This window comes from Sycon ciliatum, chromosome 8, assembly GCF_964019385.1.
Source record: "Sycon ciliatum chromosome 8, ocSycCili1.1, whole genome shotgun sequence".
NCBI classification, from domain to species: Eukaryota; Metazoa; Porifera; class Calcarea; order Leucosolenida; family Sycettidae; genus Sycon; species Sycon ciliatum.
This window is the reverse complement of record NC_088650.1, coordinates 24,363,420-24,382,861: the sequence shown is the minus strand read 5'-3', so window position 1 is coordinate 24,382,861 and position 19,442 is coordinate 24,363,420. Positions and strand designations below refer to the sequence as shown.

Genomic DNA, 19,442 nt, shown 5'->3' with positions numbered 1-19,442 from the left:
TTGTTGTTGCTACTGCTGTCATCACTGTTGTTGTCATTGACACTGTCAGTTTTTCCAGCACATAGCATATCACATTATCACAGAATGGCTTTCTCCTTGTGTCTGTACCAGATGTCGATGAATGCATAGCGGGCCTGCATAGCTGCTTGTCTACGACAGGTCCATGTCAGAACACAGTTGCATCATATTTCTGCGAGTGTTTGCCTGGATTTGAGGGTGGTGACTTTGGCAATGCGTGCACAGGTATGTATTTCCCAGAGCAAGTCTAATGTATCCTTTGCCCCCTTTAAATACTTCTTGTAGATACAAAGGAATTCTGTACACCATTCTGTTTAAATTTGAACTTGACCTAATCCCATTGAAGAGAATTCAACTAAATTTCCGAGTCATCTAATAGTCTTGGGCGTCTATGGCCTATGTCCTGTGCTGTAGGTTGTGTAAGCTGTGTTTGCTGTTGATGTGAATATCATAGTGCTGCTCTAGGATTATTGTTAACCATTGATTTGTTTAGCATATTGGGTTGTGTTGTGTTACGTTCAGACATTGACGAGTGCACTCCATCCCCATGCAATGACGAAGCGCGATGTGCAAACTTTCCTGGTTCGTTCATTTGTACGTGTAACCAAGGATTCACCGGAGATGGCTTCACATGTGATGGTGAGTTGCGAACGTGGGAGTACCGTGAAACCTCTTTTATAATGTACAGTAAAACCTGTCAAGGCGACCACTCGGATAAGGCGACCACCTGTTCTAGAATACCACTGCAACCAGGACCAATGGGTGCTATTTCCAGTCAATTGACCCTGGATAAGGCGACCACCTGGTGACAGAGACCACATTTTGAAAGTCCCTTGTGCGGTCGTGTTAGACAGGTTTCACTGTAGCATCACAGGCCACATGCATGCAGTGAGTGGGATTTTCGGTCTTTGACCACTTGCTGGTGAGCTGATCTACTCTCCTCCCACCGCTTTAGGAGCTGCATCTGCGCCTTGATCCTTGAAGGGTGGTGGTGTTCCTACGGATGCAGAAAACTCGGTCTCTAGCCGAGTCTGACGCAAACCATGAAATTGTTTTTGTTTATCACAGGCCGCATATCATGGAATGCTTGAAATGCTGGGCAAACGGCCAGCGAGTTGTAGCTAGTAGAGCGATGGCATGGGTTAGTTGGAACGTGACATGATGTGGTCCCGCTGTTGAGATCCATGAGACATTCACCTGCGAGGCAAGTCGATTGTGTGGACTCTCATAGTATGGTATAGCTGGCCTAGACCTCGTTTGGGATCAGAAGTTGAGGATCACGTGCTGCATAGTCCATAGACTTCCTGCAACTTCCAAATTTGAGGTAAAAATGCGCATTGTTGCCAATCCCTTTTCAATATTTTGTTTATGTTCTTTGCTCACAAGATATCAATGAGTGCGCCTCAGCGCCATGCTCCTTTGATCAGCCCTGTTTCAACACCAATGGATCGTTCATGTGCGCCTGTTCCCAAGGACTGACTGGACAGTTTTGCGAAGAAGGTACACTGGAAATGGTACACCTGGGGGGGGGGGGGGGTCGTGTCGCTGAGATGGCTACAGTTGTTCAAATCTATAATTCATTTGCGTTGTTCCATCAAGGTAACAATATTTGAAAGGGCTGCATATTGATCTTAGTGTTTCGATACATGACATCGTATCATAACACCTCAGACAGAAGAACGAGCAGTTGCGGTTTCGTAACTTTGAGTTTCACGAACTGAATAAATCATCAGACGAAAATTGATAACACCTCTTTATTGCAGAATGGCAGTGGCACTTTGCATTCAAATACATTCCTAACTTGTCAGACTCCAGCCCCCAGTAGCATAGCACTGTTTAGCTACAACATTGGTAGAAGTACTTGTCTCCCAACGCAAGTCCTTTTCCTTTACACTGGAATGAGTAGACAGTAAGGGAGTGGTACGATGCAGCGTTGACTACTTCCCACACTGTTTTCAGTAACTCCTTTTCTTCATCCACCAGGGAAAGATCTTGGCTTTGTGCAAATCTGATGTTGTGTGTCCTTTGGCTGTAGATATCAGAGATGAATGTATGGAATCTACCAATCCGTGCACATCGCCTAACACGGCCATGTGCATTGATGGACCAGCAGGAAATGTCACCTGTGTCTGCAGAAATGGCACTGTCGGCCGCTTCTGCGAAACTGGTATGTACCTGTGGCTTTCCTGGCCTTTTGCAACTACACTGGGCTAATGCGTAATCCGGATGGTAGCTGTGAATTGATCGCAGCATGACCCGGCCATTTTCCCTGGACTATGATGTGTCATTGGGAATATGGTGTTGAGATACATTGATTACAGGGTGAGATGCGTTGATCAAGACATATAGCAGCATGACTAATGGATCAGTTTCTGTTCATCACAAAGCAAATGTCTGTTGTATGAGAAAGGAGCAATGGCTGATGAGGGGAATGTGCAATCTGAGAAGGTTAGGATTCACTGATAAACCGGCTTCTGGAGATGATAAACATTCAATCATCTATATCTGTATGTGAGGTATATAGGTAGTGGGGAGAAGATCCAATCCTATACACTTACCCTAGCCTAGCCTAACTGCTAGGGATACAGATCATTGAACAAATAATGTCAGTCACGGCCGCTGTGGAGAAGGGAGTTTCCTGGGATGTGCAGTAAATTGATGCAGACAAATGTGAAAGAATTTTTGCTGATGGACCTCATCATCGTATGCTTTCCATACACATCTCTATGCTTGAAGTTGTTGCATTGTATTTCATCTTGGCCGTGTTTTAACAGCTATCTGCCCGGATCAGTGCACATGTGACGTATTGCCTGATGGCGACGTTGCTGCAATATGTTCGGGTCTAACTGAACCTCTGATCTTCATCCCTGACAACATTTCTTCGCTGTAAGTGAAAAGCCGCTACGGTATGTACTGAATGAACATGGAACCCACCTCTTGTGGTACATCCATTTCGTTTGTGATGTCAACACCATACCAATAATTTATGCAATCAATTTGTTAATCTCAGGATGTACCATGTGAAATGAACAATGAGAGTTACAGGTGGGACGGAGGGCGGGTGAGATATTTATAACAGAGCCGTCAAATTCATAATGCTACATTAAAATGTGTTTATGTTCAATAAAGGTTTCATGCAATGGCCTTAAGAGTGCTGAATTCTATTGTCTCCTTCTCTGTGCACACTCTGTTATGTATTATGATGTTTTGTAGCAAATTCAATGGCCAGTTGCAGGGAAACGGTTCTTTCTAATGTGTCGTTCTTATTGTCCACCGTGAATGTTAAAACTGCTCACACACACATCGGTGGTATTGGTGCAAAACTCCTAGATGCACACAACACAAGTGCATTTGTTCTGTTTCCTGCAGCACGATTAACAATAGTCCCCTCTTGACGTCCAACACAATCCCGCTTGGGAGGAATATGCTACTGACAGAGCTGTAAGCTTGCCTTTCCATTCAACAGCCTGATTGCGGTGTACTTGTACTAATTGGGCCATTTCATGTTCTTGTGGCACGGAGCATTGAGAGTAGGAAATCCACTGCAGCTCCTATTTTCACCTGGTGATTATGTGTGAACATGAAAACAGAGCCGCTTGCTTCAGAGTGCTTCCCTCTCTCCTTGATGTGTGAATGGGCTGTACATGCTGTGTGTTGCAGGGCTGTTGGCACTCTTGGAGCAGTGCAGCACTCTGAGTGTTTATATTATCGAAGAGAATTCTCAGCCTCCTTTCTGGACAGATACCAGTAAAGGCAGTACATGAAATATAATTTAGTAACCTTCAGATCACAAGGCTCTGTTGCAAGCATATTGTGCCTGCGATGACCACACGTGACTGGACGTACCTGTGAGCAGACAGCCACCGTGTTCGCTTTGTTGTGCCTGCAGTGTGATCGACAACACTGGAGTAACCAACTTTGATGCAGTCAATAATCTGGGTATATTTGAAAAGCTAGTCACTTGGTAAGTGTGAATGGACGATGGCGTGAGTAGACATGATAGCTTCGAACTGGATTTCGTAATTGTGGCGCGTCTTAAAAACTGTGCATTACTGTTTTGATTTTGTTGATGGAGAACATGCAATTTTGTAGCGCCTCTATTCTCACAAATTCCATGCTCCTTAAGATGAGGAGTTTGGCTCGAAATTTGTATGATGAAGATGCACGGAAAGATTATGCACTGTTTTTGAGATATGAAGATTCATTCGCATGAAATTTGCAGGTTTTCAGTTTACATAAGAGAATGAACATGAGGACTTCCGGATGTGCATGTAGAGGGGGGGGGGGGGGGGATTTGAAAACTCTTGACGAACCAACATGGTCTATGTAGAGAGTGATTCATGGTACTGGGCAGTCAATAACATGACTGTAATCCAATGAGTACAGTACAGGTACAGCAGACCTTTGCTGGCCATCTAACCTGCATTGCTACGCAGACTTGCACTAGGTGTAAGCTCCGTATCTTAATGGATCCAAATGCGGATCGAAAACGGAATAATCTGGGGGTGACTGCCGTTTCTAGTTGAACATAGGTTCATGCACTCGCCTTGATAACACATAACATTTTTTGGACATCTGAAATGTGATATTCCACCACGGCTTTGCGCACATGTATGCTCTATACCCTGCAGGAGAGTTACCAACAACAACATCACAATGTGGCTGAGTGACCTAGTGCCCTTGCTGGATACATTGTCACCTTTCATAGCCGTACAAACACTGTAAGTTTCCTGTCCTGAGAGATTGTAATGCTTTCTCAGCCTTTCTGTATAACTGAGTTAGAGCCATTAAGTAGCGATGATGCACACAGTATGCTGACAGTGCTCAACACCGCGGAGGCAGAGCATGATACACAGAACAACAAGGGCAATGCCAGTTTGTCGTTACTCTGAATTTCAATATTATGCAATCATCAGGCCACATACGGATGCCATTGGCCATGCCGGTGGAGCATTTAGCCATCAAAATATTTTAACACAATCCTGCCGGTGCGTTCAGTCTACCATCGATAAGCCGTTCAGTCTATTTAATTATAGGAGACAATGATAGACAATGATGTGTGTCCTATGGCGAGTAGACCGTACTGGTGTTCAGCAACATGGCATCTAGCTCCACCACGGCATGCGGATGCACACCAACAGCCTTTTCACTCGGAAATGAAGTTGGTTTCCGAGTTAAAAGGCTGTTGCGTGTCCGCAAGACATGAGGCAACATCCTTTCAACTCTGAAGGTTTTGGTTGTGGACTACAAACACAGTTGGGAAGGCCTAGGAGAGAAGTCCAGGCAAAAAATAGGCTGAATGGCAAAACAAACTGAGAAGGTTGGCTATGATAGGATGAGGACGGTAGGAAAGCTCAGAGGTTCACTTCGAGAACACATAACAACCATCTAACTATCAAGGGTCGTGTTTATAATCCTGGTTATTTATTGATGGACAACAGTTACCAACCACACCTAGTAAACTAGCGTTATTCGTCCTACTTTCTTAGGATGTAGTAGGTGTAAGCTACGTTTTGTCAATTTCTCACACAATCATGTCTTTGTATATTATTTTCTCCAGAGACCTGACTGGAAACATGATATCAAGCATCGATCCTGGAATTTTTCGTCTCTTCCCCAATCTGACTGAATTGTGAGTGCCTTGAAGTTAAAGACCGGTTTTGTGATGGCGGTAGTGTTGGCTCGGATTTTGTGTTTACTTAGGGGCATAGTTACACTGTAGTGTTCCCTCCACAGCTAAACATAACACCATTCTTTGTGATGTATTGATATCTTGAACTTAGAAGCAGCGACTTCAGCTGTGTTGATGTCTTAATTTGTTTAAACTTAAAATGCAATTCACCCACCCAGTAAGGTTACTTATTACGTCAAACGTCATCCTCTGGAGATCTACAGGTAAAAAGGATGCAAGGAGATTAATATTTTTCTTGTGAAGTAACTGATATGATTTTTTTCACATTTTGTTCCTCATGCGTAGTGACTTTTCTGGCCAGCGCGCTGTCATTCAGCTCTCACCAGTGTTCCTCAACAACCTGACAATGCTGAGAATAGTGTAAGAAGATGATCTTTTGTAGCATGGCTACTATATAACACGTAATTTGTATACACATAAATAGTATACCGTAGGAGTGCATGTATAGCTGTGCGCATACTCGCACTGCCTTAGTCTTCTTCTTCTTCTTCTTCTTCTTCTTCTTCTTCTTCTTCTTCTTCTTCTTCTTCTTCTTCTTCTTCTTCTTCTTCTCCATGTGAGACAATGAACACTGATAACTTACGTATTACTACAAGTATGTGCTTTGAGAATCGTGAGTGCTGAGAGTATACGGGTTACACTATTGCCTATACGAGCCTTAGGCACACAGCTTCACAGCTGTTTGGTTCTACTGCTAAGGCAACTTCTCTTCCTGGTCATAGTAATAACAAAAACAGTTTGCTTGTAGCCCATGAGTGAGAGCACCCATGGGGTTAACGCATCTGTTGGTAAATGAGAAACAGAAACGATAAATGCATGTACATAATAATCTTGTAGAGAAGGGAAGATAGATGTTCTGTGGATTTAGCATGCTATATTCAATAGGTGGTTTTAGAATAGTATTACTTGGAAAAGCAAACAACTCTAATAGTGAAAATTCCACTTCCTTCCTTGCAGGAGAATTGAAGACTGCATAATTGGATCTTCATTGCCAGAAGGCCTCTTTGCGACAACGCCCAACTTAGAGCAAGTGTAAGTCACACAGGGCTGGTCACGTTGGTATTGATTGATAGTGCTGCTATTGTGTTTGTTGTGGGGCAATATCCAACAGCTCTACCTCAGTTTTGATGCTGAGTAGAGTTTGTAAGGTTTGGTATTTTCTTTTTCACTCCATGATGCCAACAATATTTTATTGGCCAATCCATCTTATAAGCAATGCTAGTGGTCTGTATTTTGATGTTCTGAAGTTTCTTCATGCCTCATGGTGTGAAACCTTTTTTAACACCCAGCTCAGTGGTGCTTGGATGGTCATTCACTTTTGGGATTTTACATGTTTCAAGTTCGAGCAATATTGTGCTCGAGGAATATCCCAGCGGCATAGGTGGTACCTAGATATGGGGCGAGGGGTTAAGTTTCGCTAACCACTGCCACAGGCGGTATATCCCCATTAGCCACGTCCACGTACCCCTTCTGCCTGGCCACAATTCACTTGACTGTGGGAAACCACTCCATGGCGGGGCTTTTACCAGGGCACCTCTCGCATCTCGATCATGGCATTATTCCAACCCCTCGGCTTGCCCGACACTCTTCTATTGTACTGAGAAAGAATCGATATCTGTCTGCTTCCAACAGAATTTTGTCAGGCAGCAACACCACCAGCCTGCCAGAAGGCCTGTTTCAGTCGACTCCAAATGTTACCTTGTTGTAAGTGTACAGTGCTTATGCTATAACAGCTACTTACTGTAACTCATCCCAAGTATCTGTGTGGCAATGTTTGCTGAATTTGAAATTTGTCGTGGTCATCATCTCTGCATATTATGGTTTTCGTATTTCTTTGCGACTAGCATGTGTTGTACGTTATTTTGTGTGCATCATGCTTACGTGGGTGTTCGTGCATGCGTGTGTTGCTGTTGTGTGAAAAGCAGTCTTCGTCTTGAGTTTTCCATGTCTAGTTGTGTTTCCGTAGTCGTCATTTAACAATTATAGTCTTTCAAATGTAATCATCTCGTCATCTTGTCTAAGTGTGGAGATGGCATGGGTTACAACAAATACACGTTCCATGCCTACTATACTATGTAGCGCTACGGAATTTCGAAATCACCTGTCTTTTGTGGATTTGTGTCTTTGACTATTGTAGAAGCTTACAGAGAAATTCGATCGGAGTGCTGCCCACTGGCCTGTTCAATGGCCTTAGGAGACTCCAAATTCTGTAAGTAGATTTTTGGATATGCCTTATTTACACTTATTACCCAGAGTAACATAGCCTTAGACTAACTTTTTTTAAATATATCTTAGATTCATTGGCACAAAAAGAAGAAGGATTTTCAACTGCAGAACCACAGCATGAAAAACAGAGATTCCTTTTTGTGGTACTCAGTGTTGTAAATCATGTTTCATTATGAATCCAGGACGCTTGCCGACAACACTTTGACTGATCTACCCGCGACGGTATTCGGCCAATTAGCGGGATTCATTGCAGTGACATATTGTATGGAAGATAGAAGTAAATAGTCCTGGGATTAGTTCAGTGGATGATGCAGGTATTTGTTCAGTGGATGATGCAGATGTATGTATCACAGAAGAGTAGCTCTTACAGTCCATTCATAAAAAAAGATGAAATCTGGCTCTTTCAAGCTCCCGTATTTGGTAATCTTGTTGATTATATTCTTCTAGTTTTTTTATCCTGGGCTCTCCATTCAAATCTTTTCTGCACACCTGATGAACCGGCAGAATCCATACGGCAAAACTTACATCGTGTGATACTAGTTGCTATTGCCGTTTGTCAGACCATCACAAGTTCCATCCTCCATGTAGTACAGTACAAAGAGATTCTCAGATAGTGCCGTGCGGTCTGTCTCACTTTGAGTTTACATAACTTCCCCTCTTTGTTTATCTCCGATAACATGAGCCTCCTAAGTTGGGTGTTCGTCCTTTTGCCTTCTCAAAGTGAGCAGTCGGCGTCCTGTACTGTGGTCCTTCGTCTTTCGCCACCATCACGTCAAAGCTATAACATTCTTAGTTAGCTGTGATGTTTAGCTTGTTTTCGTCTTGAGCACATTCACTTTCCCCTTTCATAACTTAGAACCTTCCAATCTGTAGGCTGTTGGTTTGCACATCCAAGACGTGATAGAGCTTATCATCAGGTCGTTGAATGTCAGCAACACATCAGTCAGTATTGTGCTAACTGTTGCACCTTCTGACTACACAATATCTTACTTATAATTGTTGGTGTTGGACACATAACATGTAACATTTTGGTCCTTTCTTCTAATTTGTACGGCTATAATTATACTTAGTCTCAATATAGATTATTTGTAAACTCATCTTTTAATGAATGGACTGTATGTAGTGTATACCTCTCAACAAAGGGCACCTACACATCCTGGACACATTGTTTTCAGCCCCAGCTATTTCTAATCTCCTAAGAGTTTCCTTGGAGACAAAAAAAGCTATACAACTCAGTAGTCGTACAAACTTCATGATCTTCAGCAACATTGTGAAATGGTTTTTACGAGTAAACAACTTTGCTCTTTGCTCTTGCCTGTATACTACCTGAATAGAGGTTACGCTTTCCAACGGCCATAAGAGAGTTGGAAAGCACGTGTCTTTGTGCGTAGCCGTGACAATCATGGTGGTTCGGTCCGAGTCTGCGCAAAGCAGACACAGCCCAACGTGGTGTTCACTTCGCAGTGTCCTACTTCTCTGGTGTTACTGTGCCATTGCCAGCCACTGGCTATGCAACTCTGTTGTTGTAGCTGTGTTGTACGGGCGGAGCACGAAGACGGCACGGAAGTTTACTCTTCATAAATCAAAGACATTACACCACTCATATCCCAGACTACCGTATTTTACCGGTTGTAAGTCGACCCCGGTTATAGGTCGACCCCCGTATCCGAGGTCTCATTTCTGCGTTTTAAAGCTTTCACCCAACGAAGCACTACCAACCACTCCCTGCTACTAACACATCAACAAATCATGTAAACATTCCTTATTGGAGGGTATAACGTCCCAATCCTTGAAAAAGGCCAATAAACTAGGGGTGAAACGGTTACCCTTTAAGGTAACAAACGGGTATCTGGCTTAACGGGCGGGTTATCGGGTACCCTTTATCCGCCATACTTTTTCCAAAAACGTTGCATTTGCTTGGGATTGTAAGCGCAACATGTCTGTTGCAGGCATTCAGATAGGAGAGCGATTTTCGGGCAACAATTGCTACAGTAGCCTTCCGGATTTCACGCCAGGAGGATATGCGAAGTCATACAAGTACACTACACCGCGACAAGCACAGTGTGCACAATCACTGCGCTACATGCTAACAGTCGAAATTGTCGTAGCTACAATGGATACCGTGATATGTAGCAGGATTGAACGAGGAAACACACTCAAAACTGTGCACTGAACTGTACAACTGTACAAGCAAGCTTCTAATACTGTACCCTACAATCCTACACAACTATCGGGTACTCGTTTGCTGACGGATCAGCAGCTAAACAGACGGGTACCCGGGTTACCCGGATCACCCCTTTCACCCCTACAATAAACTGGCAAACATGTGTACACATGGTGCACTCATGCATGCAGGGCAGATCATTTTGTGTAAGATTTTGATAGTTCCCGGTTATAAGTCGAATCCCGGTTGTAAGTCGACCCCCACCCTTTCTCCTTCTATTTTTAGTCGTAAAAGGTCGACTTACAACCGGAAAAATACGGTACTTCATTCCAGCTGTGCAGAAGTCTTGGAAGAAATTTCGGACGTGCTAGATGTTGCCTGTGGCAGTACCGATGGCCAGTTCCAACTCCCTTGTTGTGACTACAACAAAACCAAATGATTATCTTCCATTGTTGCTCATTGCTTCTTCTTTGCAGGCAATTATTTGAGAATCAAATTGCCGAGCTTCCGGGTGATATCTTCAATGGACTTGATTCGATGACTAGTGTGTGAGTAAACATCTGATATTCCCAGGTATTGTATGGCAGGGAAATATAAGCATCACCAAGCATACATCATCTGATCGCCATTCAGTGGAGGATTAGTTCGGGCCATGTCTGTTTTATGCAGACTACCCCAGCACATTTAAAATGATTTTTTTCGCAGGCGAAAAAATATGTTAACACAGAAGGCGCATGCTCTGTTCCCAACAAACTCTCACGCGCTCATTGTTCTCCGAAGTCCACTGTTCCTGACTTCAGTTCTTGCTTTGTCCGCATTGGCAATGGATTTCTTTCTCACATCACACGTTTTTCTTTGAAATAATTTGTACAGGATCGATTGGCTTCGGTCAACCACAGGTTCCGGATTCGTCTGATAATCCGTGTGCAGTGCGCATTGCATCATCAAAATGACGTCAACTTGAAATTCTGTCGGGACAGTACCCATAGTGGAGTTGCACACTCTGGGGGGGGGGGGGGGGGGGGGGTTATGTACTCTTGATAATATGAGATGGGTAGAGAGGAATGCAATTCGAGGTTTTCAGTGAATTTCTCTTTTTTTTCCTTGCTGTTTGTTTTAATGTTCAGCTCTCTTGATCTGGCCGTGACCTGTGCTCATGCATGCTGCATTGTGTAAAGTCTGAGGCATTATCTTTGTTGTTGTGTTGTGTATTCAGGGACTTTCGTGCCAACAGGCTCACAGGCGTTGCACCAGAACTGTTCAGTGGCACACCTGCCCTGCGGAGTGTGTATGTTTTAAATAGCATTGCCGAATTTTCTGGAGTATAAGCCTCGCTAGAGTATAAGCCCCAGATTGTGGTCAGGAAATACTGACATCTAACGTGTATTTCACGGCTCATTTGACCACTGTGGCACAGCACTGCATGCTCGATGCTCGATGCAATTGGTGCAGCGGAAACTGTCCTGATATTACAGGATTTCGCTTGATCCAGGGAAGCAAGTTTGGTTTACAGCACATCGGTGCGTAACGATTTGTCTGGTCAGTTAATGATTCTGCTTGGTACAGGGTGTGGCAAACATAACGTTTACTGTATAACCCTCACCGAATTTCTTTTTGGGTGAAATACGAGTGTTTAAAGGGTGGCTTGTACTCTGGAAAATTCGGTAAATACATAATGTAATAGGGCATGCCGCGATCTCTAGATCAGAAAATGAAGAAAAGCAGTATGATGTACGTAGTGGTAGTGGTGGGGGCGGTGGTGGTGGTGGCGGCGGCGGCGGCGGCGGTGGAGGTGGTTGTAGTGATGGCGGCGGTGGTGGTGGTGGTGACACTGTATGCCTGTTTCCGTTTGCTTGATGGTTCTGTGGGTGAATTGTCTAGAATAGAAATGGTCAGGTTGGCCGTTTTCTTTTCCAATAGTATGGGCGATGATCATCTATCTCGTATTGGTCTTGCCTCACCAGCTGAAGTCAGCAACTCAATGTTAATTGGGGGTCCTGAGGGTTGAAATTCTCTCCATGAAAACTGAACTGGCAGCCTCACATTTGGCGAGGGAATTCTTACAGATTTTCGTGTGGCTAACGTTACTCCGATCAGGAGCCATGATGATGAATGTCGTAACCGCAATTATTCTTGCTCTTCTCTTCAGGTTTTTCATCGACAATGACATTGTTGAGCTACCGGTGGGCTTGTTTTCTTCTATTCCCAATCTTGACCAAGTGTAAGGGAGTTGTTGTCAGATTGTATGTTGTGTGTAGTCATGAATACATGAAAACCATTCCATATGGTCGACTCCTGATATAACGCACACCATTGTGCAGTATAATTGATTCTCCATAGCCTACATTGCATGTCCGTACAACATTGATGACAGAAATGCAGCTACACCTTTCAAGAAACACTGCATAACTATCATGAGGCCCACGACTGTATTAGTACACTTGGTTCACGTGGAACCCTACAACAGTACAAGGTATGGTTCATTATCAACGAAATCTGTTCACTACAAAGGGTCATTATTAATTGGTTCCAATAGGCACGTGGACAATGGTTTAAAACTATATCACGAAATTCACTATACGAGAGTTCCTTACAAGTGGAGTGGACTGTACTTTTTCTTGCAGGATACATCAATAACACAGCTGTCCAAACCAATCAGTCAGGTTCTCTCACAGAGCTTCCATTGGCTTTTTTTGATTGTTGATGGCTACTTAGATTCCTGTGAGAAGAAAACTGTGTACCCTCAAACCAAATTGGTGTGCTAATTTTTGTATGTGTGTGTGTGTATGTGCGTGTGTGTTCAGGTTTCTTGACGACAACAATATCCGGGCGTTCCGTGCTAACACGTTTCGAGCTGACGCCAGTTCAGGGTAAGAAGTCTGCACTGTGATTGTAAAAAAACAACACAGAAGTCTGGATTATTCGTTGCATCTGCTAGTGTGATTTATTGGCGACCATCAGCCAACATCAGCAACTTGTACTGATTGTGCACACGTGCTTAAAGCAAGCATGGGTTTACTATGTGGCACTGGATCCCCGATTTCCTAGGCTTTCACCACTTGATACCGTTGTCGTGCTGACAAATAGCATGTCAATGTGTTACGAACACTAAGCTGGTGAGTGGTGACTCAGTTCCATAGCTTGGTCCGTGCAAATATGATTACCAGGTACGAATTGATGTTGTTTTCCAGTCAGTTGTAATAGACGGATCCACGGGCGTGATTTGATCTAACACCCCAAGCTGGTCTTGGAATCTAAGAATTCTTTCTTGCTTTCACCTTTGGGTTTCCGGTATGTCTCCAGTCTTGTAACAGTGCAGATCGATAGAAATCCCTTGGATGATTGCACATGTGTCCGAGCAGAGTTACAGGAAATCAACAAACTCGTGACATTTACTACTACCTTTGTCCCTCCGTGTCCAGCAATCACTTGTGGTAAGCGATTCACTCTTGTGTCTAACAGGAAAAAGACAGACAGGGAGACATGGGAAGAGCGTGAGATAGGGAGTGATAGAGAGAGAGAGAGAGAGAGAGAGAGAGAGAGAGAGAGAGAGAGAGAGAGAGAGAGAGAGAGAGAGAGAGAGAGAGAGAGAGAGAGAGAAAAAGAGAGAGAGAGTGAGAGAGAACGAAAGAATAGAGAATATTCAAGGAAAATAGTGAAATATAAAAAATATGAAAGGACACATGGGTATGTGTTATGCGTAACTTTCCAATACTGCAATAAGATTATAGAGCAGTCATAAAGTTCGATAACTAAGCACTAAACTGAAAGACTACTGAGACATTCAACGACCTGGAACCTAGCACTAAACTGAAAGACTACTGAGACATTCATCGACCTGGAACCTAGCACTAAACTGACAGACTACTGAGACATTCAACGACCTGGAACCTAGCTCTAACATATCTCCGGTGCGCAAACCAACAACCTTCCAGTTTCAAGATTATGGCAGGACCTACATGTATGAGGGGAAGGTGGTCGTGGAGAAAATGTGCACAAGCTCTATCCCACGGCAGCAAAGAATGTCGATTGTAACAAGACGAAGACATGATCAGTTAATAACTTTACAATGCGGTCAAACTACGATTCGAAGCAACAAACTTGCACTTCACCCATTTTGGGTGGGTGGGAATTATCAACGATTTTGATAATTCTGCACATTTTGGCTGCACTCGCCTGCCCCTCTTTGGTTTTACCATAACATTGAACCTTCAATTCATTTATTATTGGCTCAGTATCCGAGTTTAAAGAGTGTGCATAGAGATAAAGACAGAGAAAGAAAGGCGGAGAAGTAGTGATTGGGAGCTACAGATGGACAGGGGTGTCTGGATGAGGAGGCCGGGGGAAAGAGTGGTCGGATAGGTGAGGTGTTGAAAGGTCTGGTGATGCATTTCCCATGTTATCTTGTTTTGTTTGCATAAAGAGAAGAAGTTTCTGCCACTCGTGCACCCCTGACATGCTCAACAAGTTTTGAATACCGCAATAGCGCTTTCAAGAATGCTCATGGATTGATCCATGACTATGTAATTGCAATGCATCTCTTTTTCAGTCTTTCCATTGTCGTTGGTCCCTTGTGTTCCGGTTTATGTGTCCTTCAGATTTTGATACATTTGTTGTGCCAATGGAAGCCTTCATAACGCCTGAATCGGCTGGAGTATTTTTATCCTGCTTGGGACGCCACGTTGACTCCACCATTAGCATGAGCACCAGCTTCAGGGTGTCCTGGTTCAAGAATGGAGTGCTTCTGGTGCAAAGTAGCCCACTGCTGCTTGTCACGGACTTGGACAATGGTAAGTCATGCAATACAGAACAACTTGAGCCTTGTGTTCACTGGATTTAGTATCTAGCTAACACTTCTGACGCCCTTGCAGCTACATGCACATTTGATCGCCAATAAGAAGTAACAAGAAGAAGAGAGGACCAAAAGAGAGCTACAAATTACGCTATCATATTCACTAACAGCACCAGTTACTTTTGGTCTTGGTTTTGGTTACTTTTGATCTTTTGGTCCTCTTGTCTTCTTATAAATTAATCCTTGGCTCTCCGCCCAACTTTAACTAATATTCACCAGTTGAGGAATTTGAACATGTTCCAAAGCACACAGTTCTCATCTTCATTAATCCTTTCAGACAGGCCCGACAAGGAAACAAAAAACAAAACTAATAGCAGATGAAAATTCTTCAGCTTCAGCGATGGACATGTGTAAGTAAGTGTGTGTGGGTGTGTGTGTGTGTGTCTGTGTGTGTGTTCGAGTGTGTGTGTTTGCAAATAAGTGTATGCTTGATTGCTAGTGTATTTATGCATGTGTCTGTGGTACATACATTATATGCTCCCGGACTCCTAATAGCTACATACACGTGTGAAGTTGGACCAGAAGAAGACGTTACGCAGGAAGCTACGCAGGAATTGTTGGAAAACCAGAATCGTCGCCGCAAGAGGCAAGTCAATGGACCATTTTCTGTGACCAACTCTAGTGCCAGGGTTATAGGTGAGGATCTTATCATTCACATGCTATTACCATATTTCCATAGTACAAGCCATACATTGAACAGTCAAAATTCACCCAAAAAGGGGTACGGCTTATACTCCGATGATCAAATTGCCCCCCTTCAGAAGCGCCGACCGACTTTTTTTTTTGACTGATCTCGATCGAAACCGAGCTCGCGCGCACTTCCTGTGTAGATGACAAGGCCCAGTCGCTGTACTGCATGCACTGTACACATTCATGCACTGGTTCACCGGGTCCGTAGATCGATACGCGGTACGCGTGTACTGAACTTGTGAACTGTCAACTCTCGTCGCGTCGATCTGTATTCCGCGATCCGCGATCCGTGCGCACAAGAACTACGGTTTTGGTCTAGTACTGCACTGTACTCGTAGTACGAAAACAAAGACGGTACAAGTGCAAGTACACCGTCCAAAACTTCGCATGGCAATGCGTAGATTTTCCTGCCCTTGCCTTGCAAACTTCACTTGCCTTGGCGTTCCAGAACCTCGTTGTTGTTTTACAGCAGTTCGAAAATGAAGAGAAGGAAGCAACTTACCTTGTTTGATTCGCTGCCACCTGCGAAGGAAGCTAGGACAGCTACTAGTGGATGTGCCGCTCGTGAGGATGTTGTAAATGTCGTAGAGTCCAGTCCCCCCACGGAGCAGATCGCAGCGTCGTCAGCCGAACTAATAGTACGAGTATTTCACACTTGCATACCAGCATTAGAAATTAATCATTTTACTATACAACTTGAACTAAATAATTACATCAATTCATAAAACATCACAAACATCATAAAACAGGTCTTTTTCCGTTTGGTTGGTACAATTGCTAATTGTTATATTATACCAATAGTGCCCATACATTTACATGTTCGAGTATCACAAAAGTCATTGTAAAAGTAAACTTGTTCCATTGAGCCTGTAGTGTGCCCCCCCCCCTTGTTTCGGATCCTGGATCCGCCACTGGCTACCCAGGCCCTTGATAAGCTCTGACTTGGACATTCTCTCTCTCTCTCTTTCCAACGAATCTCGACTTGAGACTTGAGTTATTGACTTGCGTCCTTTTGTGACCGTGGCTGGTCGCGTGTGTGATCCGTTGATCCTAACATTGGCGCCCAACGTGGGGCTCGAACCCACGACCCTGAGATTAAGAGAGTGCAGCTTATACTCCAGTGCAGCTTATACTCCAGTGCGGCTTATACTCCAGTGCTGCTTATACTCCAGTGTGGCTTATACTTCAGTGTGGCTTATACTCCAGTGCAGCCTATACTCTGGAAAATACGGTACATTACAAATGGGCCATCTGATTTACTTTCAGAAAGTACTACGGTTGCCGACTATGTTGACTGTCATTTGTGATGTGCATGGTGGCGAGCAGACACAGCTCTTTATGGTGGTTGAGCAGTAAGGAGTTGAGCAAATACAGGCTTCAACTGATTGGTAGGAATCGCTTTGTTTGCCGACTTCCACGGCTCTGGTACATTCGTTGCTCGCTAATGTACAGGCTGTTCGATTTTGATTGATATTCTTTGCATGCTACAGTTCTCCCAGCTGGTCTGACTCAATGTCCAACTGGCCTCACAGGAAACCCTGTGCAATGCTTTGGTGAGTATGGTGTGGTGTATTTGATTGCTATCTGACACTCTAAACCACATCTATACAGTAATAAGTAATTACCTTAACTGTTGCACGGACGGCAGGTGCTGGAAACAGTGATCATGCACTCTGGGTGGCTCCCCTGGCTAGCATGGCTGATTGAGAGTCAACCCTCACCAGCCGCATTCTATCAAAACCCCAGTCACAGAACACACGTTAGTTGACGTCGGCCGTCGGCTTTCTCTGAGTGGAATTGAGCTCGAACAAGCCAGAACTTGATTCGAGGTGAAAGAGTGGAGTTACGGCACTCACAAGATATTACGTCCTGTTGTAAATTTTTACTTCCGCGGGTGGTGACAGTCAAGGGACTTCCCCTGTTGCCTCATAGTCCAGGCATGCATAGACCAGTGTGACATCAGGCACAGGTCTTAAGCTGTCAGGTGCAAAAACAACGCTCTATGATGAATACTACATGAACACCAGGGATCCTAGGAACTTGTCTCAAATTCTCATTCTGTGTGTCTTACCAGGCCTACACCACCAGTTTAGTAGTGTTGTAGTACGGTATTTTGTGTACATCGTGTGTACGTGATGTTGGTGTATGCGTGCGTTTTGTGTGATGTGAAAAGCAGTCGTTGTCTTCAGTTTGTCGTGTCTAGTTGTATTTCTTCATCGTGTCGATAAACAGTCTTCTAAATGTAGTTATCTCCTCGTCCATTGTGTAAGTGTGGAGATGCCATGGCACTGTGAGCAGGTGGAGAAAGGCATTTACAACAATAGCACTCCTCCACACTGTTGTGTTGCTCTTGCAAGTAGCTTTCCAGAAAGTCTGAGATTTTCAGAATTGATGAAGGGAAACAAAAGTGATCGAAACAGCCTCCGTATGTAGTGCATACAGTATGAACTTCAATACAGTTATGCAGTCTTGTAAACCTGTTCGCAAATATGCTCCCATGCACAGATATCGATGAATGTAGCATGGGGCTGCACAGCTGCAATGCTACAACCGGTTCATGTCGGAACGAAGCAGGATCTGTCATCTGCCAGTGCATACCCGGGTTTGAGGGTGGCGAACTAGGGATGGCCTGCACAGGTACCGCGCATGTACTTTTTAAACGGTCTGGGGCTTGCTATTCTTCATGTGTGATTGTGCACCATTCTGTGATTGTGCACCGGAGGTGTTTTTCAATTACGCCTCTACCTGCACTTCAATGTATGGACTGTCAACTGTGTGCCATACAAGCACCCTTACACTGTCTTTTGTGCCGTGCTTCACATGGCGTCTGACTGCAATGATTAGCCTGTGATTCCCCGTGCTTGTTTTACCCGTACCAGTCACCACATGCGTCTACTGCAGCGCTACCCAATGAAAACCGATCTCGTGATTCACCTGAGTAGCGCACTGCACCAGTTTACAGCCCAGCGTTCACGGCTCTAGGGCTGCACAGCACCCAGCAGCTGCTTAACTTCCTTGTTCGGATTTCATTGAGCAGCACTGTACACGAGGAGTAGCGTTATGATGCTCCCACCCACGGATGTGCTTACTTCTCTTCTCTCTGTTCAGAGCCTGGTGATTGCGTAAGCTTGAAACTCAATGTAGCGACAAACTTGCATTGCCCATTGAAACTCAGTGTAGTGCCAAACTTGCATTGCCCATTGAAACTCAATGTAGCGACAAACTTGCATTTCCCATTCCATTTCTGTGTCTCTGATCAGAAACAAATGAGTGTACGTCCGGCACACACAACTGTGACGCAGCTGCGACATGCGACAATACAGTTGGAAGCTTCATTTGCACATGCAATGCATCCTTCTTCGGTGATGGTACTTTCTGTTCAAGTAAGTTCCACCGTATCTGGTAGTTCCTGACCTTGATGCCTTCTTCCAATTTTGTTGTTTTCTAACCAAAATATTTTACTCCGCAGTCCAACATAATTTCCCGCAAAATTTGTATATGAACATTGGCTCTATATATGCGTGTTTGGGGGGAGGGGCTCGGCACTAGGATCCTGTACGCTCACCAGAACTAGGGAGATGCATTGACGATTGTTTTCTTTCTTTTTTTGAACACTCTTCTAGTTGCTTGCCCTGAGTTTTGCACGTGCAATTCTGGAGGTGTGAGTTGCGTCAATCCCGCCGTCATTCCAACTAGTTTTCCATCTAATACCACAATCCTGTAAGTATCATTAGGACATGCTGTGCTTGCTCTTAGAAGGTTGGTTACTCGCAACCGACTCGAGCTGGATTGTTGTGAGC

General features: G+C 44.2%; 1 protein-coding gene across 1 annotated transcript in view; it reads left to right on the top strand.

Annotated features, from left to right (window-relative positions):
- LOC135823645 (uncharacterized) overlaps nucleotides 1–19,442 on the top strand; it is a 119,078-nt gene that overhangs the window by 27,346 nt on the left and 72,290 nt on the right. Inside the window, exons 38-61 of the mRNA XM_065336493.1 lie at nucleotides 112–243; nucleotides 541–657; nucleotides 1,405–1,518; nucleotides 2,054–2,185; nucleotides 2,793–2,904; nucleotides 3,388–3,459; nucleotides 3,908–3,982; nucleotides 4,650–4,739; nucleotides 5,579–5,650; nucleotides 5,996–6,070; nucleotides 6,668–6,742; nucleotides 7,343–7,414; nucleotides 7,848–7,919; nucleotides 10,577–10,648; nucleotides 11,317–11,388; nucleotides 12,250–12,321; nucleotides 12,905–12,970; nucleotides 13,404–13,534; nucleotides 14,699–14,890; nucleotides 15,448–15,588; nucleotides 17,133–17,195; nucleotides 18,148–18,279; nucleotides 18,903–19,025; nucleotides 19,266–19,362. Of these exons, the coding sequence (XP_065192565.1) occupies nucleotides 112–243; nucleotides 541–657; nucleotides 1,405–1,518; nucleotides 2,054–2,185; nucleotides 2,793–2,904; nucleotides 3,388–3,459; nucleotides 3,908–3,982; nucleotides 4,650–4,739; nucleotides 5,579–5,650; nucleotides 5,996–6,070; nucleotides 6,668–6,742; nucleotides 7,343–7,414; nucleotides 7,848–7,919; nucleotides 10,577–10,648; nucleotides 11,317–11,388; nucleotides 12,250–12,321; nucleotides 12,905–12,970; nucleotides 13,404–13,534; nucleotides 14,699–14,890; nucleotides 15,448–15,588; nucleotides 17,133–17,195; nucleotides 18,148–18,279; nucleotides 18,903–19,025; nucleotides 19,266–19,362 (2,371 nt within the window). The remainder of the gene's footprint in view (nucleotides 1–111; nucleotides 244–540; nucleotides 658–1,404; nucleotides 1,519–2,053; nucleotides 2,186–2,792; nucleotides 2,905–3,387; nucleotides 3,460–3,907; nucleotides 3,983–4,649; nucleotides 4,740–5,578; nucleotides 5,651–5,995; nucleotides 6,071–6,667; nucleotides 6,743–7,342; nucleotides 7,415–7,847; nucleotides 7,920–10,576; nucleotides 10,649–11,316; nucleotides 11,389–12,249; nucleotides 12,322–12,904; nucleotides 12,971–13,403; nucleotides 13,535–14,698; nucleotides 14,891–15,447; nucleotides 15,589–17,132; nucleotides 17,196–18,147; nucleotides 18,280–18,902; nucleotides 19,026–19,265; nucleotides 19,363–19,442) is intronic.